The sequence below is a fragment of the Panicum hallii genome, chromosome 9 (genome assembly GCF_002211085.1).
Source record: "Panicum hallii strain FIL2 chromosome 9, PHallii_v3.1, whole genome shotgun sequence".
NCBI lineage: Eukaryota > Viridiplantae > Streptophyta > Magnoliopsida > Poales > Poaceae > Panicum > Panicum hallii.
The window spans coordinates 3871866-3892385 of NC_038050.1; the positions used below are offsets into that span (position 1 = coordinate 3871866).

At 45.1% G+C, this 20520-nt stretch overlaps 3 protein-coding genes across 4 annotated transcripts; 1 reads left to right on the forward strand and 2 right to left on the reverse strand.

Annotated features, from left to right (window-relative positions):
- Positions 1 to 504: 504 nt before the first annotated feature.
- Positions 505 to 8718, reverse strand: LOC112878082. 2 transcript variants are annotated; one of them, XM_025942483.1, is made up of 8 exons: positions 8529 to 8718; positions 7392 to 7462; positions 6137 to 7051; positions 5961 to 6039; positions 5772 to 5837; positions 4574 to 5155; positions 2343 to 4461; positions 505 to 1007 (listed from the first exon to the last, which is right to left on the reverse strand). In XM_025942483.1, exons 1-8 carry the CDS (start codon positions 8629 to 8631, stop codon positions 830 to 832), a joined length of 4113 nt encoding a protein of 1370 aa, XP_025798268.1. In that variant the 5' UTR covers positions 8632 to 8718; the 3' UTR covers positions 505 to 829. The 2 variants fall into 2 exon arrangements, with proteins under 2 accessions (XP_025798268.1, XP_025798267.1); XM_025942482.1 differs by having other exon boundaries at positions 5922 to 6039.
- An 879-nt stretch (positions 8719 to 9597) lies between these two features.
- LOC112878083 (proline-rich receptor-like protein kinase PERK4) lies at positions 9598 to 12683 on the forward strand. Its single transcript, XM_025942484.1, has 7 exons — positions 9598 to 10447; positions 10572 to 11057; positions 11148 to 11234; positions 11346 to 11416; positions 11525 to 11758; positions 11857 to 12018; positions 12128 to 12683. The coding sequence occupies exons 1-7, from the start codon at positions 9976 to 9978 to the stop codon at positions 12410 to 12412; spliced, it is 1797 nt and encodes a 598-aa protein (XP_025798269.1). The 5' UTR covers positions 9598 to 9975; the 3' UTR covers positions 12413 to 12683.
- Positions 12684 to 12780: 97 nt separating this feature from the next.
- Positions 12781 to 19370, reverse strand: LOC112878084 (glucose-6-phosphate isomerase, cytosolic). The gene is made up of 24 exons (XM_025942486.1): positions 19208 to 19370; positions 18924 to 18990; positions 18739 to 18815; positions 18562 to 18643; positions 18424 to 18471; positions 18025 to 18180; positions 17849 to 17945; positions 17717 to 17759; positions 17221 to 17288; positions 17033 to 17117; positions 16903 to 16951; positions 16642 to 16714; positions 16512 to 16572; positions 15298 to 15364; positions 15161 to 15217; positions 15013 to 15066; positions 14790 to 14918; positions 14202 to 14265; positions 14034 to 14107; positions 13901 to 13954; positions 13730 to 13798; positions 13537 to 13626; positions 13254 to 13361; positions 12781 to 13144 (listed from the first exon to the last, which is right to left on the reverse strand). Exons 2-24 carry the CDS (start codon positions 18972 to 18974, stop codon positions 13097 to 13099), a joined length of 1704 nt encoding a protein of 567 aa, XP_025798271.1. The 5' UTR covers positions 18975 to 18990; positions 19208 to 19370; the 3' UTR covers positions 12781 to 13096.
- Between the last annotated feature and the right edge of the window lie 1150 nt (positions 19371 to 20520).

Consider the following 20520-nt stretch of genomic DNA (forward strand, 5'->3'; position numbering starts at 1 on the left):
GATAGCAAGTGCGTGTATCCTACGTTAGGTCATGTGTTTAAACTTCCACAACGTCCAAATTACACTTGACATTAACCAGATAACCATCGTGCCCCATGAAGGCACACTCAGAGAACGAGGACGTAGCTCGTGTGCCGGTGGCATGGATGCTTTCGGGAGCTTAAAACGACCGCCTCAAAAGAGTTAACAGGACTGGAAGAATGCACAAACGTTTGCCGTTCGGTTGTGTCCACATGCTCTTATTGCTTGGTGGTAACCTAAAAAAAATTGGAGTCGGAGCTAATATTTGGTCAAATCAGTGTTATAATATGGTTTACTACTTGCTCATGCTATCTCGCTATTGCATAATTCAATGGCGAAAACAGTCCGACCAGAAACATCAAATTTCAGGAGTAGTTATGCATTTTTTGAATGTAACAGGAATAGTTATGCATTGGAGCTTGGAGTACCAGAAACCTGTTTCCAGAATGGTCAAAACTCAGCATTGCAGTATTCCATGCTGCAAGGGGAACCTGATGATGGTGTCCCGTGACTCTGGAAGCTCCAGCCTCCAGTTTCGCAGTATATGTTAGGATTGCAAAATTCGCCCGGCAACAAATATTACATGAATTTTAAGTTACAACCATTGAATACCACATCTGTTGCCAGATGCTCAACTTCAAATCTCATCGCTTCTGCCGTGAACCATGACAGTGAATGATCTGCTTTACTAATAATCACCTGTAGAAAACTCGTCTCCTATGCAAAAAGATCATACTTAAACGGTGATGCGAAGTGTAAGCTATGGGCATCAGTAAACGAATTGATGGCCGTCGTTACTCGTGACTCTCTAATCTTCCGCGTGCATTATCTCGCCCATCATGATCCGATTGCTGTGAACCTTGAACCCCAAAACTGATGAGCTCAGCCTTTTACCTTTCTTCCCTTTCTTCTGAATGTCCAATGCAGCAGATGTCGCATTGAACATGGAAGCTCCTCCACTCTGACTTGCAGATTGGAATTCCGACCTGATTATGTATAACGGAGAGCATAAATTTGCAGTGTATCAAAAGAATGCATGAGAGTCGTCTACGAAACAAGGCTCAAAGGAACAAACTGAAGACGGCTTTATGCTATTTGATTATAAAAAAAGGGTTATAAACCCCAGCCATATGAGATGGCTTAAATCTGTGCACACCAGGATTCGAACCGTGGCTGCTAACTCCACGCTATAATGAGCTAGCCAACCAGGCTATAGTCCGCTTGCATTATACTATTTGATTATAAGCAAAGGTAAGGCAGTAAACACCCAACTTGTTCTTACGAATAATCAAAACATGTATGAGATTAAGAATACACAACCATATGCACTTATGCAGCAAGATAACCTGAGAGTTCAGATCCTCCATGAAGGCGTTGGAGGGAGCACGATGACTGAATATTGTAATCTCATCGACCCATTGAGTGAGGTGCTGGAAACCAAATTAATGTGTTTCTACTTGTGGATAAAAAGAGTAGCATAGGAGTATCAAAATACACACAGGCGACATTACAAAGACTGATGGGCTAATGGCAGCAACAGTTGTGTACTGAAGAAGCTAATCAACCTAAGCACCACACGACCTATGCGTAACAAGGACCTGAGTAGTTTGATATTTTAAAGTCAAAACACGTTACATCAATGTGCCCCTATTTTGTATATCCTGCTAGAAACAATTGAAGCTACCCCTTTTACCTTTTATACAGTCCACAAGATTGCAATTTACCATTAACAACTATATTTCATTACAATATATTTGGGAAAAGATTAAAATGCAGTGTTGTGGAAGAAAATAATAATATCATTTTTGGACATCTGAGCGACATTTTATTTGTGACCACAAAATAGTCAACAGATTGCACAAGGCCAAAGAAAGTTGTGTTGTTGAAAGATCAAAGATCAAAATCATATCACAGACACGTCAATCTTGAAATCTAGTATTTTTTAAGTCAAAATACAGGTGCAAGGGTACACATAATGCATGCTACTACTACATACATTACAACAAGTTCAACAGATAAAACAGTCTCAAAATCAGAGAGGAGGGATAGATGTGCATAATAAGTTGTAGTACTGAGATGTCCATGCACATATATTAAGTCAAGTAAACAAACATTTGTCACATCAAGCAAAAAAAAAAAACAGAAAGCTCTCACGGTTTAGTTGCAGATCAATTTTAACAGAAAACCCTCAAATGCTATTTAATGTATATTAGTCGTAAATTTGCTAGCAGAGGGTATAAGTTTGGCAAGGTCAAGGTCCAAAATTTCATCAATAAGAATTAAGAAAAGCTAACAAAGTTATCCCGTAGCTAAGAACATACTTATCTTGCTTTGCATGTTCATGAGACCCCCAAAATAGATCCTCATCAGAATGCGTATTGGAGTGACTGGAAACTTGGGAAGTCATTTGGAGGGTTCCATTAACCCCCAATGGAGGTGATTCAGAATCTTGACAGGATGAATCGTTCCCACGACTCTGCTGGTTCATAGGCTCTTCTGCATGGGATGATGCTGGTACTAGTTGCTGCAGACTACCCGATTCCTGTTCTTCCATCTGAATATCTCTCAGAGACAATGGTTTGTGCACCTGTGGAGGGTCAGTAGACCATGCTGGGCCAGGTACAACATTTGCTTCATCGCTCTTCCAAGGAACAAAATCTCCCAGAGATGGAGCATTTGGTAGAGGAGGAAGTTCCTCCTCTTCTTGCTGGGCCTGCTTGCCAGGCTTTCCCTTTCCAATAGGCAAAGGCATCACTGACGGATTAAATGAATCAAGTGATGCTGGGGCTTTAACTGCAGAGCCTTTGGATTTCTCTGCCCTGTTCCTTTTCTTTCTTGTATCCTTGACCTCAATGAAATCACTATCATCAAGATAATGAGCACCACACTGAGTAGCATAAGGTGCCAAAGGAGGAAAAGATGTATTATCAGCACTATCTATGATGACAGCATCTTTGTCATTCGACTTTACCAGTACCTCTTCTGCCAATAAATCATGCAACTGGCTTCTCTTATTCCATGATACATTGACATTTTCTCGACCACCCTTAGATTTGGTCTCATCTCCAAACTGTTGCTCAGAAGTTTGAGCCAAGCTAGCCCAAGGAATAGATGACACCAAAGGGGCTGTTGTAGTTACTTTAGCACTTTCCATGGCTGTTTCCCTCTGTGCTTTCAATTGTTCCTCTGCTTGAATTTCTGACAGTGATTTAGTCCTAACTTCTGGAGTAGGTTTCCATGGATGAGGATGGATAGAGGAAATTTCCAAATCATGAACTTGATTGGAGATATGAGATGATACGTTTTCCAAATTTGCAAGATCTTGATATGATTGAGGAAAACCTTTAGCTTCCAAAACAGTCACCTTGCTGTCCTCATTAGATCCAGAACTCAGAGTTTTCTTAGATGTTGAGTCTACTATATTTTCTTTTCCTGAAGGATCAATAACTGCAAAACCCTGCGTGAGACCAGCAGAACATTCTTTCTGAGGTGCATAGCCCATCATCTCATGGGGCAGCGGTAGAGCAGGAACCCAACTTTCCGAGAAACCACTAACCTCTGTGCCTCTAGGCAGTTGCATCTCATGCATACCATGACAAGGTAACTTCTGAGCAAGTTCAAGAATCTCCTGTGTTCTTTGAAGACAAAGCTTCAAACAATCACCAGATGACAACGAAATGTGCTTTGTCCCATAAGAAGGATGATAAAGCTGCCGTGTAGAACAATCATGAAGTAGGACCTGAGAAATGTATTGATGCTGTTGTTGCAGTTCTTGGTGCTCCTGCTGCCTGAGCTGTAGCATGTTGTTTGATAGAGAGGGCTGAGGTTGAGAAATTCCAGGCATCAGTAACTGCAACTGTAGCCTTGATGGCAGATACTGTTGTTGCAATATGTTTAATAACTGAGGATCCTGAGATATTTCACTGAGAAACTTTTCTGGCTGCAAGGTTTGTGAGTTCAAACAAGCCACAGTTGGTTGATTCTGTGTCACAGAGTAATGCTGTTGACCATCAATACCTATTTGCTGAGAATTGTGCAGATTTTGGCGCACATGTACCTCTTGAGCAAGATCTATACCGCACATACCAGGATGCAGATTTCCAGACTCAGGAGTAGACCAAAGTGGCAATCCAGAATTAGCAGTCGGTGCTTGATGTTTTCCTGCAGGAAGCAGTACTGAGAGCAGGTTAACGTTCTGAGATTGGGGAGCTTCGCTTGATGGGTCAACCACTTGAGGGAATGACGTTGAGTGTGATGTTGACTGGACTGAATCTTTGTTTTGTGTCTGTTCAACTGATACGATGTCACTTTCTATTTGAAAGGGATTTCCTCTCTCTAGCAGCCCCTTCTTCTGTGCTGCAAGATAGTTTATGCTATTGGCATTCTCGCCACCGGAAATAGAAAGATTGCTAAATTTACTGCAGCTCCATTCATTCATACCTGACATCAAAAGAAAATGGCATCACGTCATGACTAGCACAACATATACAGACAGAGATAAAAACAACTATCATGAAATGGGCATAAAGAATGACATTGATGAGAAACAAACCTCCAGCAACAGGGCTAGTTTCTGCTCTGGGGTTCAGGGTGTTACTAGACATCGGAGACTCCAGAAAGTGATTTTCAGCTTCAGTTACACTACCATTCTTGTTTATGGACCCATAATCGGATATATCAAGATACGCAGGTCCTAGATGTGAGGTCTCTGGCATACTTCTTGGTTTGGTGTTGCTGAAGCCTGGAGGCACCCTTACTTTTGCTCGTAAGTGTGGCATCACATCCCCAAGTAATAAGAAAGGAGAATCACAGGGAGCACTTGCAACGCGAACTAGCAAATCAATACCATAAAAACCAGCCTCAAACCAACCAATGATGTCAGATCCAGAAAAAGGACCCTGGGTTTGCCCTTTTGGATCTTTGTAGTATAAAGAAAGGTTTTCTGGGCTGATAATGTCACCTACACCATCCATTTCACCAACTTTAGTTCCTGGGTCCAAGACATTATACTGATGTCCAAATTCAGCAGATGGCCCATGGATACGACCGCAAATAGACTCAGATTCTTGTGGAGCAGTATAAGGAGATTTATCAGACTTCAAGCGCTTGCTCAAATCAGCATCCACAGGAATTCCTAGCAAAGACGAACATCACAGATACTAAATTTAGTAAATAAGCTATAGAAAATTTATCTGGCAAGATAAAGCAGTAATGCATCATATCATTATTACAACTTCAAAGGCTAATGATCCCAGATGCGGGCAAAGTGCAACAAAATGGATATCTATAATATTGCTATACCCAGGATTTTTATTGTGAAGCTGTAACTTCAGATGAAATAAATTGAAGGAAACAGATTGAATAATTTCACCAATTTGGGTACTATCCACAGAACATTTCCTAGTGTGCAACAATCTTAAATATACCAAGCATGCAAACATATTATCCTTTTCTTTATTTCTACACGGAAACACGTGGTTATAAGCTATCTAGTTTATACAGTTGTAACAGAAAGGAACACCATAAAATATTCTGATGGATATATTCAGAAATGTGTTTTTGCTAGTAAATTTGTCACTCTCAGGCATGAACATATGTCTGTTGATATCAATCCATCTCATTTCCAAGCTGTATTTAGAGCACATTAAGTAATACTGTCGCGCAATCCTGGGAAAAGCATCACATGGGAAGCTGATACTAAACCAAATATATTGAATTCACAATATATGCATAGGAGCTCTACTACATACCCCTGATGCTGATGGTTATTTCGCCCTTCAAATCTTCACTGCTTCCTGCCTGATCTTCTCTTCCAGCTGCATAAAGCAATCGAAAAACAATCAACATGTGATTCAAGAGCTTCTGCAGATTAATAACAAAAGTCAGGAGCTGCTTCAAACTTATGTTTGACTGTTCTAGTGGCACCACATCTGGATTACTTTTTTCAGCAGAACCATCTTTGCAAGCTTGTGCCCCACTGTTTGTGACATCCCCTCTTTCAATACCTTTCAAAATCACCTATTGACACAAGGAAAATTAAAAGATAAGAATTTTATTATCACAAGATCTTCCTATGCCAGTAAAGACAAAATAATAGTAAAAATTACAGGCTTACCGCTTCTTCAGAATTAGGTGCAATGAGAGCAAAAGGCTCCATAGGATCTTCTTGCCACAGTGAGATCTCCTCAGCATCATCTAACGGCATTGCAAAGTTTGTAACATCAGTTGATCTGTAAATTTCAAGCAATTTCATCCTGCTATAACGCAGAGAGTCTCTAGCTGCACCACCAGGCCTATCTGAAAGTACGCCAAGGTGGAATGGGCGTGTAGTTCGAGTATTGACTCTGCTTGTAACAGATGTAAGCCTTCTGTGGGAACTTGTTGAGTTTGGGTTATCACTTTCCTGTCTCTCTCTACTGTATCCAAGTGAAGCAGATGACTTCTGTGGTGCCAGGGAATGATGATCAGAAGTACCTCCCGTGCCACGGCTCGCAAAATAGCTGGAGTTCCAAGATCGAGAAATATTGTTGTCCCTTTCATTCCCCTTCTCAGGATCGCTAACATCTTTCCCATTACCTGTATTGTGAGAAAAAACTTTTTCACGGGGAGTATCATCTTTTCTATCTGAATCTGATGACCTGTCACGCCAATTTTCAGAATCTTTACTACTGACACCCCATCGAGCATCCCACTTATTATCACGGCGTTGGTCAAAGTTTCCCTCCTTACTAGATGAGCTTCCCCAACGCTCTCGTGGACTCAGGTGGCTATCAAGATACTGCTTGGAGTCATCACAGTGCCATTCCATCTTGTTCATATCACTATGTTCCTTTTCCATTTCCCTCCAACGATTACGATGGGAATCTGAATTTGGTTTGGTGGCATCATCACACCGTTGGTCATGGTGGCCAGCTATTCTATCAAACACAGAAGGCCTGAAAACATCTCTTTTCTTTGGAGTATTGTTCCTTTCATCACCGTTTCGTGATGTGTTTGCAGAATTAGAGTGGATATCATGTGACCCAAGCTCCTGCAACAAACAAATGAACATCAAATACATTACACATAATTAAATCAGAAACGGCAACGTGGGGTAGCTCTATCTAAAAGAAATTCTGTTACTCAACAGTCAACTTGGTATTGTTACACATAACATGGCCAGACTAGCTAAAAGAACTGTTCTGGTATAGAAATTTACCAAGCTTGAGCCCATAAGATCTTTGTGACAAAGGAGGAATGCAAAAAACTGGTTTGAATTATTGATAAAAGAAAATGTGCTGTATACAGATCTTCTACAAAAGAGCACAGGAGTCTAAGGGATCATGCTATTTACTGTAGCTATCCTTTACTTGTCTAGTGACTGTCATTACCTTATTTTCCCTGGGTTTTGGCTCAAGCAACTGAGTAGAGAGTGTGCTGTTGATATCCAGGTCCAATTTGTCTGCAGAGACAAAATGGTATTGTAAGCAAGCGCAAAAACCATGGTGTTCAGAAACAACAGAGAACAAGTCTCAATATTTAACCAGAAAATAATTTGCTTATGGACAAGACATGGACAGTCCATAGTGAAACATAAATATCAAAGGAGAGGGGAGAAACCACAACTGTAACAGAGGGTATTGGTTATGCTATATGTTTAATGCAATAGTGTGAATTTGCTTACGCAGAAAATACCAAGCTCAAAGCTAGCAAGTAAAACAAGTGTTTATGAATTTTCTCGTTTCAGAAAAGGTGAAGTTCTTAGTTGTCACAGTAGTTCATGGTAAGATCTTGCACTTCAAATCAGTAACTCCAACATAAGATACCATCAATAGCAGTGTTTTGTTACAGTGGATCTACAGAAAATGTTACTTTTAGAGACCGCTGGAACTAGTATCACTGCAGGATTTCAAAACAGTAAATGACCGATCACCATCAAAATGGAATATCTATATGATACATCTCGAAAAGACCAAGGGTATATGGTAATCCCACTGAACACCAATGTACACAGTATATAACCATCAACAGCATGTCTGCGATCAACTTACTGACAAAAAAAATGTGTCAAAAGTGAGAAAATTAGCACACAACAGCAGTGAGTGCTACAATCTTGAAACCTATCCAAAGAACAAGCTGTAGTCCCACATGTTGGACATACCAAAACACAACACCCGCGCGCATACAAAATCACTCTACCAAAGAAACCTTTTCCGTCTGACGGAAACTGTAAGGTTGATCGTCCACGAAACAACCGAAGAAAACCCCAACGGGCTTCGCAAGGCCACCAATTTGATTCACGCCTACGCTACCCAAACCCCGCAAACACCACCACAAAGCCCCAGAAACGGCGCGCGAACCCGGACGCACCGAGAGATCGATCAACCACGCCACCAGCGGGAAATCAAGCCGCCCCACCAAGCTAGGGCTCGCGCCAGCTGCCCAGCGCTCCAGCTCAAGCGTCCGATCGAGGGGACGCGGCGAGTTGGGGAAGCGCGGGGTGGGGAGGGGGGATCAGCTACTCATACCTCCGGTGTCCTCGGGAGGTGGAGGCGCGTCGGCAGTGGAGCAGCGGTTGGGGTCTGCATTCTCGCGGTCGCCCGCGTCGGCGTCGGCGCCGTCGTCGGCCATGGACGCGGCGGCGGAAGCCCTAGCTATGGCTGGGGTTTCCGAGGGGGAGGAGGAAATGGGGTTTTCGTTCGGGAGGGGAAGCGAGAGCGAGCGAGAGGGGAGGAGGAAGTGAGTGGGAGAGGGGGTTTACGAGCTTAACGAGGCGGATGCCAGAACGGAGACGTGGGATCGCGTACAAACCCAGCTAGCTGCTTTTCACGTGACGGAGTTTTGCGTACAGGCCCTCGGCTTAGTCTGCAATTTCCGGACGATTGCTGGAAAAACTTTACAATTTACACCCCAACCCTCCTCTGACCGTTGCATTCGTTGCAACTCGACATCTTTCAAAGCACACGAAGGAAAAATTGTGGGACGCCCACACAACAACGTGTGGTTGGTTTAGCGAAGAATACAACAAGAGCAGGAGAAGAGGCGCACAACAAGCAATTGGTAGCGACTTTTGTAGCTTTGTTCAAGACATACTAGAGGCGATGGAAGATTCACCAGTGTAACCGGAGGGATCAAATCAACCATGCGAATGGCTGTTGTTGATGACGAGTCACTGTAAGTGGAGAAAGGACATGGGGTAGCATAGCATCGTTACATGGAGGAGAACGTGTGTAGTACCACCGCACTAGCACACTGCTCAATCATGGTTTCTGCCGGTAGACAATGCTCTTCCGTGACAATTTGCTTGAGATCAACCTCCTTGTTTGGATGTTTCCAATGGTTACACTACCGCAACCCATTGTCCCAAATGTCACGCGTGAACAAACGGATAACGATGCCTTCGTGACCTCGTCTTTAGACCTTCGGTGCGGTGACACATGGTCCACAGCCGGTTGACGACGGACCAAAGGTCCAGCTAGATTCTAAAACACTCGCCTACGTGTCATGCTGGGATTCCAGGGTGGCCGGTGGGCGCCCACAGCTGCCATGCATCCCGCAGCCTCACAACTGACGACCTGCAGATGAGGCAAACACCAACCACCCGCCAAGATCAAACAGCACAACAGAACGCAGCAGAAACAGGGCAGAGCAAGCAGAGCGGGGGAATTGGGATCCCCACCCAAGCTATTTTTCGCCCCTCGTGAGATGGCGGCGGGGTGAAATGCCCTGACCGTGCGCACGCCTGGGGAACGGGCGCGCCGGGCCTGACCGCTGCTGCTGCGCGGCGTCGTGCGTGCCCGGGAGCGGGAGGGGGGCGGAGCCGCGACGCCGTTGCGGTTGCGGCTTCCTCCTCCTCTCATCCCCCCGGCAGGAGACGCGGCGGTGGTAGGGGTAGGGGAGGCCCGGACGTGAGCGAGCGCACCCGCACGGCACGGCCTCGAGAGTTCGTGCAGATTGATCGTCTCGTGGCGCGCCATGGCGTCTAATTCTTCGACAAGCCCGCCGGCGGCTCCGTCGCCGCCGAAGAGCAGCCCTGGTCCTTCGGCCGCCCAGCCGCCGTCTGCGGACTCGCCGCCCCCACCGTCGCCGCCGCCGGCGGCTTCATCCTCTCCGGCGCCACCCGAGCCCAGCGCCTCCTCGCCGCCGCCGCCGCCGAGGTCCCGTGGCTCTCCGCTCTCGCCGGCCAAGATCCACTCTCCATCTCCACCAGAGCAATCGTCTAGAGGCTCCCGTGGCGGTGGCAGTCCCAGTCCGCCGCCACCGGTTTCTACGCACCGTGGCGGTCCCACTATGGTGGAAATCGTTTTCGCCGCTGCCGGCGCCGCGGCGCTCCTCGTCATCCTCATCGCCGCCTGCGTCTGCTGCTCGAGGAGGACGGCGCCGAGGAGGAGGAAGAGACCTCACAACCCCATGCATTACTACGCCGACTCGTCATCAGCGTACGAAGGTAAAGCACAGAGCATACTGCTCACGGTCACGGCACGCTCTCGCCGTCGTCTACTCGTGGTCCTTGTTGCTGTTGACTCTTGACGCGTTCCGCGAAGCTAAGGAGATTAGACTTGCAACCACAGGGAACTACACGAGTGGGCCGCAGCAGCAATGGCAGAGTGACGCCGGCGCGGCGGCGACGATGAGCAGCTTCGGCCCGCCGGGGGGTGGCTGGCATGCGCCGCCGCCCGACATGACCTCCGGCGTGTACTCCAGCTCGCCGCAGCCGCCGCCTTCACCACATGAGGCGCTGGGGCTCGGCAAGGGCACCTTCACCTACGAGCAGCTCGCGGCGGCCACGGCCAACTTCTCGCCGGCGAACCTGCTCGGCCAGGGCGGGTTCGGGTACGTGCACAAGGGCATGCTCCCCGGCGGCAAGGCGGTGGCCGTGAAGCAGCTCAAGTCCGGGAGCGGGCAGGGGGAGCGCGAGTTCCAGGCCGAGGTGGACATCATCAGCCGGGTGCACCACCGCCACCTCGTGTCCCTTGTCGGCTACTGCATCGCCGGCGCGCGGCGCATGCTCGTCTACGAGTTCGTGCCCAACAAGACCCTCGAGTACCACCTCCACGGTCAGTGACAGTTCCCAGTTAAGCGCGCGCACGAAGTTTTGGCCTCTCGTTGGCCAAATGCCATGGCCTGACGTTTTGGGGAGGTTGCAGGGAAAGGACAGCCGGTGATGGAGTGGTCGACGAGGCTGCGCATCGCGCTGGGGGCGGCGAAAGGGCTCGCCTACCTGCACGAAGACTGTGAGCATCCCTATTCCCTACCCAGTTTCCATCCATTCTCTGCATTGCCATCGGCAGCTTGGTCAGTGGTGTGATCATTTTCTGAATTTCATTTCTGATGTGATGATGAAGGCCATCCTCGGATCATTCACCGCGACATCAAGTCCGCTAACATTCTTCTCGACAACTTCTTCGAAGCAATGGTAGACGGATCAAAGGAGACGCCGCTGCTAGCTCTGAGCCTCTGATCATCTTGACCCCCAAATGTTTCTGCGGTATCTGATTGCAGCAGCTCCTGCTCTGTCTTCCAGGTCGCGGACTTCGGGCTGGCCAAGCTGACCTCCGACAACAGCACGCACGTCTCGACCCGCGTCATGGGCACGTTCGGGTACCTGGCGCCGGAGTACGCGTCGAGCGGGAAGCTGACGGAGAAGTCGGACGTCTTCTCCTACGGCGTGATGCTGCTGGAGCTCCTGACGGGTCGGCGGCCCGTCGACACCGGCACCGCCATCAGCTCGTTCCTCGAGGACAGCCTTGTCGACTGGGCAAGTCCCTGTTCACCCTTGCACACCGTTTACTAGAGCGGCGCTCGCGTTGGCACGATCTGACCGGGCTTGGCTCTGTTGCGTGCGTGTGTCCGCAGGCGAGGCCGGCCCTGTCGCGCGCGCTGGCCGACGGCGACTACGACGGCGTCGCGGACCCGAGGCTGCACGGCAGCTACGACCCCGTGGAGATGGCGCGGCTGGTGGCAAGCGCCGCGGCCGCCGTGCGCCACTCGGCGAAGAAGCGCCCCAAAATGAGCCAGGTACTCGCCGTGGCACGGCCGCCGCCGCCGCCGCCCACCACTTCTTTCACCAGAACGCCCCCGCGGATAGCTCAGGCGGTGGCGGTGGCAATGCTGTGTTTGGCTGCAGATCGTGAGGGCGCTGGAGGGGGACATGTCCCTGGAGGACCTGAACGAGGGTGTGCGGCCCGGGCAGAGCATGACGTTCGGCACGGCGTCGGCGTCCTTGTACAAGGCCAACAGGGCTCCCGGGCGGTATACGTCGGACATGGAGCGGATCAGGCAGGCGACCGTGGCGATCCCGGAGTACAGTGGCGGCGCGGTCACCGGGTTTGGCCGTCCCTCGCCGGTCGGGAGCGAGGGGCCCTTCGACGACGACGATTTGAGTCCGGTGAAGGGTCAGCCGCGCCGGTAGCAGGCTAGCAGCAGCTGTCGACCTGCCGTGTACGCCAGTGATGTCGGACCGTTGCGATTCATGCTCGCCGCGCCCGTTGTTGGTTTCGCGAACGTCCTGCTCTGGCGTCTGTGAACAGCTTGCCTCTTTTCCACCAGTCGCCTGTGACGCAGCCTGCAAGCAGATGTACATACCGACATTAATCACACGGAGAATGTGTAGATGAACTCACCCATACGCTTGTGTTTTGTCGAGCAGAGCAGAGCACGCAAGAATGGTTGGCATCGGGCCACATATGCGTACTCTTCAGAGTTCAGAAGTTTAATCCGGTAGCTGTACTGCATTTGTAAACGCACATAAACCACGGCAGCAAAAGCTTACTGTCCAAGTGCAAGCAGAAGACACATTTATGGTATTATAACTGCAATTGAGTTTACACCCCTTAATTCCACGGCTTTATGGTACAGCGCCCAAAAACTCGAAAAAAATTTCGCATTCTTCGGTTTCCTCATGCTGCACCAGGTCAGTTTATTTAGTCCATAATATCTGCCATTTTCTCTTCTTCTCCAAGTAGGAGTATACAAAACCACAAAATTACAGCACTGCCAAACTGGCTGAGAGACTGGCAACCCCCAAGAGGAACAAAGACTTGTACTGAACCTTGCCAAGTAAGAACTTAGCAATTAGCATGTGGAACATCCCAAGTTACACCTTCGGCAGCACGGTACTGTCATATGGGGTGGATGGCTTGACCTACAGAAAGAATAAACTCAAGTTTAAGTGCTTCAAAATTTTTTCCTTTGGATATGAATTTTATTACTATGGTCAGTATGGGAAATGATGACATAGCAAAGGGGCGTACGGCGAGATATCTTGCTAGCAAACTTGTAGTACTGTGGTTAAAGCCCTCAACAGCCTTCCCCTCCATCCGGGATCCATGCAGCTGTTTCCTCACTTGAGAAGCTAGTGACTGAAACATCGAATTCCAGGAATAATGTAGTCAAAATCAGGTGTGAACAACATGACGTACAAACATGTGAACAGGGAAAGAAAGTCATCTGGCACTTGCAAGATGGTGGCCTGAACACAACTGGAACTTTGAATGAAAAAAAATGGGAGCAAGACACAGAAGATCATGCATATACCTTCCCTAGCTCCACTCCCCACTGATCAAACGAGTTGATTCCCCATATGAAACCCTGAACTGCAATCCGGTGCTCATAAATGGATAAAAGCTGAAGAATATACATCGTTAGTTACCTATATCAGCCCAGAATCCTATCGAGGATTGAACAGTTGCAATTTTAAATGGTGTACGCTAATGTACTTGTGACAAACCTGTCCAATCTCATACGCAGATAGTGTAGGCAGCAGCAAACTTAGTGATGGCCGGTTTCCCTTAAAAGTCTGTAAAGAAAAGGTGGCAAGATGGCTCAATCAGAAAAGCTAAATAAAGGTGGCAAGATGGCTTAAGCATAATGCTAATGCATATAGGTGAACTGTCATCACCTTATGAGGGATAAGATGTTCCGGAACTTTCTCACTGTGCAATTGTTCAGGAGTCTGAAAAGAAGCAGTCAGTTATGGTAAGCAAAGCAAGAAACTTAAATCAAACAAATGTATCTAGCCATTCAGCATGTACCTTTCCATAAGCAAGTGCATCAGGCTGGGCAAAGAAATTGGACATCAGTTCATCATGATTACTCACAGTTTCCCCTGCAAGAGATGTATCACTGTAAGCATTTTAAAAGGCATTTGAAGAATTACAATGTCAACAAGAGCATCGGAAATCAGGTGTACCAGGAAATACCTTTCAAGTAAACAGGCTGCTGACTTTTTACAACCCCAATAAAATCACAAGGGATGACCCTTCCCTGCATGTTTAAATACAATCATAATCAATAAAGATACAGAAAGACTCATCCTCCAAGTTTCTTTCACAAGTTTTATAAGCCTGAACAAAATCGGCTATCTTCAACATCACTCTGAGAAATTATCACTTATCACTTATCACTTATCAACAGAACAGTATACAGATTGAAAAAAAATGTTCTGGCTATATAACTTAGAAGTAATTGGAATCTTAGTGTGGACACATGTACAATGCAAGCATGCAAAAGTTAAGAAAATATCAATACAAACAGGATAATAAAATAGTAAAAATCAATCATTTGAGAAATCAGGAAAGAAAAGGGTACAGTTGAATGTCCTCAAGATCTAACTGCCAGTTGATTTCAACAATTTTGAAATCATGAAGTAAAATTCCCTATGGTATACTCTCATACATGATATAAGTACTGACTGTGTCAGGCACATAATAATATAGATCAAGCGGTACAACTTTACAAACTGCTGCAAGTTGGTAACATTGACACATGTATGGAAGTGATATTATTACCTGATGGATTAATTGATAGAAGCTATGTTGGCCATTAGTTCCAGGTTCACCAAAATCAATTTCACCAGTTTCAATGGGAAGTGGAACACCATCAATGGAGACACCTTTTCCGTTACTCTCCATACTAAGCTTTATAACATAATAATCATATGTCAGCATGTCACGACTAAAATAACCAAAAGATAAAGTCTAGATGGTACTAAAACAAAACATAGTAAAGTACCTGCTGTATATGTGGTGCCAATTTCTCAAGCGCCTGGGAATATGGTAATATTGCCTAGAACAAACATTCAGTATACAAAAAGGTCTACTCAGAACGTGTACTAATAACTAATTTGTAATTGGAAGCAGCCATGGAGAAATTTTCTTACTCTAGCTGGGTAACCAAGAAATGAAACATTCCACACACTCAGCAAACCAAGGAGTACCTGTCCGGAAATGATAGAACCTGTGACATTGATTTTGCTGATTATTTGAAATCATTAAACACCATATGAAAGCCACTTACAGGTAAATTTTTCTCAAATGAAGATGAGTAGAAATGCTTGTCAATGCTGGAAGCACCCTCCAAAAATCTTCAAAAGGTTAAAGAAAAAAAGAAATGTCAAGAGAGTACTGGTGATCTTCAGTCTTACTCAGAAAATGATCTTTTCTGTTTTCCAACATTAAATACAAGGCATGGTTATTAGACTTATGAGCTATTTGATGATTTAATTCAGGCCATATTTGGAGGTTCTTAACTTGTCATGAAAAACACCAATGCCAATCTAAAAAAGATGTGGTCTGCTTGAGGTTCAAATTTTAGAACCAACTGCCCAAAATTTCACACCTTTCAGATTGTTTGGCTCGAAAGCTAATTCTTGTTATAACACAAGAAGAAATCTGGCACTATATTGATTTCAGGTCCTACATTAATTCCGTCATCATGAGACACTACTATGCTTAAGTCAAGACATGTCAGCATTTTGCCACGCAGAATTGAGGTTGGCTCTTCCTCTACCATCATGAATGGTACAGAAAGAGCAAGTTCCTTTTGAAAGCACGCTCAACTAATCTCATATTTCCTTGTCACTCTACCCATCCTATTTAACTAGCAAAGTGCAGTTAGTTGTGATAGACATTGATCATAGATGGTGTAACCTTTACATCAGTGTTTCTTCCAGTTTGTTTTGGGGATGGCATTAATATTTAATAACAATATCACTCTTCTTTATACTTATGACTCATGTTCTTATCTCAAAAGCATAAACGGGTTACCAATTAAATTTGCTGGCATCATGCTAGCATTTTAACAAAGTACATCAAGGCTGTAAGCTTGTGACACGTTTGTCCAAGATGTAGCACTGGCACTGGCAATTCCTAGCATATTTCCCTTTAAAGCCAATAAATTCGTACCAGAAGGTGTTATATTTGTTTATGCCACTGTTTAGTGCCATGATCTGTCATATACTTTTGGCATAGCATAGGTTGGGTGTCTTAATAAACACAAAAAGACCAAAGGCACAAAGCGCTCATTTGGGAGGCCAAAAAAAACAGCCCTGGATCCACATGTCATTGAACTTGAACAGAAGCATAGGAGTAAAGAAACAAAAGCTCATTCGGCATTCATGAACATGAACCTATGGTGTTGAAACTCATACTGTTTTATATTGGCTATTAAGGGTGGAAAATTATGCTATTTATTAAGGATGTAACAGCTAAATATAAGTTCAGAAAGCATACTTCTGGACAATTGGAAAGCCATACTGAAGAGATAACGGCAGAACACCAACGGCACTGCAAACTGCATAATTGAACTATAGTTATGACAAAGAACACTAGCTAAATTTTCATATGCAAAACAATATCTCACCACTATAGCGTCCACCAACCCAGTCCCAGAAGGCAAAAGCATTGTTTGGGTCAATTCCAAACTCCTTCACAAGCTTTATAAACAGAAAAAATGTACAGATGGAAATTGATCACATCAGAATCTTCATTTGAAATATTCTAATAGATTAGACAGATATGGTACATATGAAGTATTCCATATATCTAAACACAAATCTAAATATGATGGACTTCACAAAGAAGATTCAGTAAAATTTGGGTGGAAAAAAAGGTCCAGAAGTACCTTAAGATTAGTACTGACAGCAATCATATGTTTTGAAACAGCCTGTGGCCTGAATCATCGAATGTTATAACTCAATCATAATAAGTTAAGATGATGGGTGAAAAAAGATCTTTCAGGTACTAAGACTAACCCAAGAGAAGAGACAATCCACTCCTTAATGGTTCGAGCATTTAGCATTGTTTCAGCAGTTGTGAAGGTCTTCGATACAACCACAACTGCAAAGTTATTAGACAAGAAATATAAAAAATCTTCAGCAGATATTCATCAGTCAGGTACAAAGAATGAATATTGAATATTGAAGTTAGACATGATGATTACCCAGAGTAGTTTCAGGATCTAAATCTTTAATGCTTCGTGCAACGTCAACTGGATCAACATTTGCAAGGCTGATACAGAATAGGACATAAATTATGAGATGAATAGGATAAAAATTGCATGCATGTTACTATGATAAAAACATACACACTAAATCATAAACACAGTAAAACAAACTTATGTTTAGAGGCTATGATAATTTGTTTTATTCCATTATCTAACAAAGTTCCATGTATATAGAATTATAGAATGGGTGGAAAGAGCTCATATAAGAGGTGTCAATGACATCTGGAAGTAAAACTCAGTTATCAGTTTATTAACATAAACACAAATCCTTACGTGAAAACTATTAAATCTTTGCAAGCATAGATGTCAACACATCAGGTACAAGTGTACAGCAGGCACCGACAAGATAACCACTCAAGTTTCATCAGACTTATGCTCAATGCTAGCGATGTTATAAAACACAATAATGAGTATGCTTCAAATATACACTTACAATCTCAGCTGCCGGCCTTTTGCACATTCTGCTGCTTCTGGATCTGAAAATCGGCAATATTTTCTGGGCATGTCAATTCAAAATGCATGGAAGTTTCTAGGGAACCTATGACTGAAGAGCCCAATAGTTTACCAGTTTGGAGTGCAGTATGCACAAATAGAGGCCCAAGAAAGCTACCACCTATTCCAACTGACACAACATTTGTCAATGCTTTTCCAGTTGCCCCAACCTGGAGTACAAGCAGTTCCAACGATCAACATTGAAGTTTCTGCCACATTTAATTAGTCCAAAAAGTATCTGAAAATTACCCATGAACCACTTCTAAATGTCTCTGAAAACTGCTTGATTTTATCTTTAACGCTCCAAACCTCAGGGACCACATTTACCCCATCACTGTTTATAACTGCATCTCTTGGAGCCCTTAGAGCTACATGAAGCACTGACCGGTTCTCTGTGCTATTTATCTGACAGAACCAATTGACTTATGTTAGACATTTATTAGAGTAATTTAACTGACAATTAAAACATGTTAACAACATTAGTCCAATATTATGCATCAGAGGAAATGGCAAGATATTTAAAGTAATTACATCCAAGCTAAAGAAATAAAAGGTACCTAATGTTCCATGGCTGGCACACTGTACTGTATACTGAATAAACATTTGTAATGGAACAACTGAATAAAAGTTTCAGATCATCACGCATACCTTTTCACCTTTAAACATCTTCTCAATCTTCTCCTTGAGCTTCGCAGCCTAGAACAAACCAAACAGATCCCAAATTACCACACAGAAGTGCTATCCATGCCTCTTTAATGATATAATAAAATGTGAGACAGGCGTCACCTCTGCCAATTTGAGCAGCTTCTCAATGGTTTCACCTGTCGCCTGCTGCCTCGAGTAATCCAGAAAAATCCCTTCAAACTCACTGCAACCAAACACCATTCAGCTCAGCTAAGCAGCCGGAATCCACAGACGCACGCTGGAGAAGAAATATCACGAGCACAGGCGGTGAGGTCATACGCCGTCATTGCCTTGCAGCGGTCGGCGTCGGCCATCAGGTCCCGCAGGTGCGTCTTCTGAATCGCACCGACGTGCGCCTGCTCCCCCCAACAAAATTGAAAGCAGAAGCCGACAGTGAGCCTACTAGCCAAATTGGAGCATAGATAGAGGCCGCGCAATGCGAGCGAGACCACGCGTTCACGAACCTGAAGGGCCTTCCACTGCTCCGTGTCGCAGATTAGCGCCGACGACGCCATGGCTTCCGCTGCAAGTCTATAGCAACGAACCAAATTAACAACCACGGAACCAACGAAACGATCAACGGAATCGCTAATCGTGAAGAATCCCTTCCGAAACCCGAACCTAGGGAACTACCGGATCGAGCTCAGGCACCGACGGGCCGCGGAACGAGGCGACCCGGCGGATACCACCAGAACGAGAAGAAAACTGAGGGGGTCGAGGGGGGATTCGGGGGCGGATTGACACCTACCCGGAAAGGAAGGGGCGATCGCTGGACGAGGAAGCGGATCTGCTCTTGGCCTCCTGCGAGTTCCTCCGGATTTTGTATTGCGCCTAGCCGCCTGGGCTGCTCGTTCGCCTTTACCCGTGGGCGGCAGACGGGAACGAACGACGGGCAGGGGATGGTGGTGCTACACGTACGCTCCCCGCCCTTTGAATTGGATATTCGGTTGATGTGGACGCCCACAGCCTGCCAAACTGCGGACCGCGGCGCGGCAAGGGCGGCCGAGACAGCCGCCGAGGTCGGGCCACCCTCGATGCGAGCTTATTTTTGGCAGCTGGGCTTGGTCCTGCAAAATTGCATGACGTACGTGCTTTCTCTCCTTGTGTAGAGAAGAAAGTCTATGTAGCAGCAGCACATGACATGATTAAGAACTAAAATGGATTGGAGCATGTTAAACGATAATTTATTAACAATGGTGTTTGGTAGCATGCCTGATGTAGTATCCAAAAGAATAAAGAATGTAGGTGCTAGTTGTCAAATAGATGAACAATACAATGCGTTATTTTTTTCATGATTGAAAAAAATACTATGCGTTATTTATCAATTCAACGATGAAATAACAATGCCAACAGTACGACATGGTATAAATAAAGTAGCGGTTAATTTTCTTCGGTGGATATCCATATGTCCAAAAGAATGTCATTGTGTTCCTCTTCCCCTTGCCTTTTAGCACTGATGCAAGTTGATAATATGCTGTAGTTATGGTACTTATTCCCATGAGATAGTATAAAAGGCTTTCTTCTCTAATCATATAGTAATTAATGTTCAAACAAGATTGCCTGCGGATTATAGGAATATGCTATATGCTTTACGATAACGTTGTAGCAATTAAATCCATGCCAAGTAACGAAAGAGAGCATATGTCAACTGCACATAATTTTAGTAGAGACGGATCTCAGCTTGGACTGGAGTTTGAGCGATAATTGATTTTTTAAGTAAAATACAAAAGCAAAAGGAACTCTAGAAATACGATAGTAAAATGACGTGCGAAATGAGATTTATTATTTTTCTGAAAATAGGACGAATGAGGTTACCGGACTTCCTTTTCGAAGGGTTTGGATGTGTACATCAAACGATCAAACATCCCAAACTCACCTTTGGAAAAAATAAATAAATCACGAAGCTTATAGAGAAAAAGAAAACGTAAAACTCGGAGCAACAGCGAGGCCTGCCAAAACAGGTCCGGTCATTCGTTCGGTTGTCACGCGCTCCCACCCAAAAGGCCCACAGAAGGGGGGGGGGGGGGCAAGCGGCCCATCTCACCATCGCACCGGCCCATC

What these genes read in the sequence shown, in the direction of transcription:
- LOC112878082 (XM_025942482.1), bottom strand. Translation starts at nt 8,631, where the DNA reads ATGGCCGACGACGGCGCCGACGCCGACGCGGGCGACCGCGAGAATGCA. An exon ending in ACTAGAACAGTCAAACATAA is followed by an intron (nt 5,838 to 5,921) that starts GTTTGAAGCAGC and finishes TGCTTTATGCAG; the next exon opens with CTGGAAGAGAAGATCAGGCA. An exon ending in AATAACCATCAGCATCAGGG is followed by an intron (nt 5,156 to 5,771) that starts GTATGTAGTAGA and finishes CGTCTTTGCTAG; the next exon opens with GAATTCCTGTGGATGCTGAT.
- LOC112878083 (XM_025942484.1), top strand. Translation starts at nt 9,976, where the DNA reads ATGGCGTCTAATTCTTCGACAAGCCCGCCGGCGGCTCCGTCGCCGCCG. An exon ending in CCTCGAGTACCACCTCCACG is followed by an intron (nt 11,058 to 11,147) that starts GTCAGTGACAGT and finishes GGGAGGTTGCAG; the next exon opens with GGAAAGGACAGCCGGTGATG. An exon ending in ACAACTTCTTCGAAGCAATG is followed by an intron (nt 11,417 to 11,524) that starts GTAGACGGATCA and finishes TCTGTCTTCCAG; the next exon opens with GTCGCGGACTTCGGGCTGGC.
- LOC112878084 (XM_025942486.1), bottom strand. Translation starts at nt 18,974, where the DNA reads ATGGCGTCGTCGGCGCTAATCTGCGACACGGAGCAGTGGAAGGCCCTT. An exon ending in CATTTAGAAGTGGTTCATGG is followed by an intron (nt 17,946 to 18,024) that starts GTAATTTTCAGA and finishes CTTGTACTCCAG; the next exon opens with GTTGGGGCAACTGGAAAAGC. An exon ending in TGCTAGCAAGATATCTCGCC is followed by an intron (nt 13,145 to 13,253) that starts GTACGCCCCTTT and finishes TTCTTTCTGTAG; the next exon opens with GTCAAGCCATCCACCCCATA.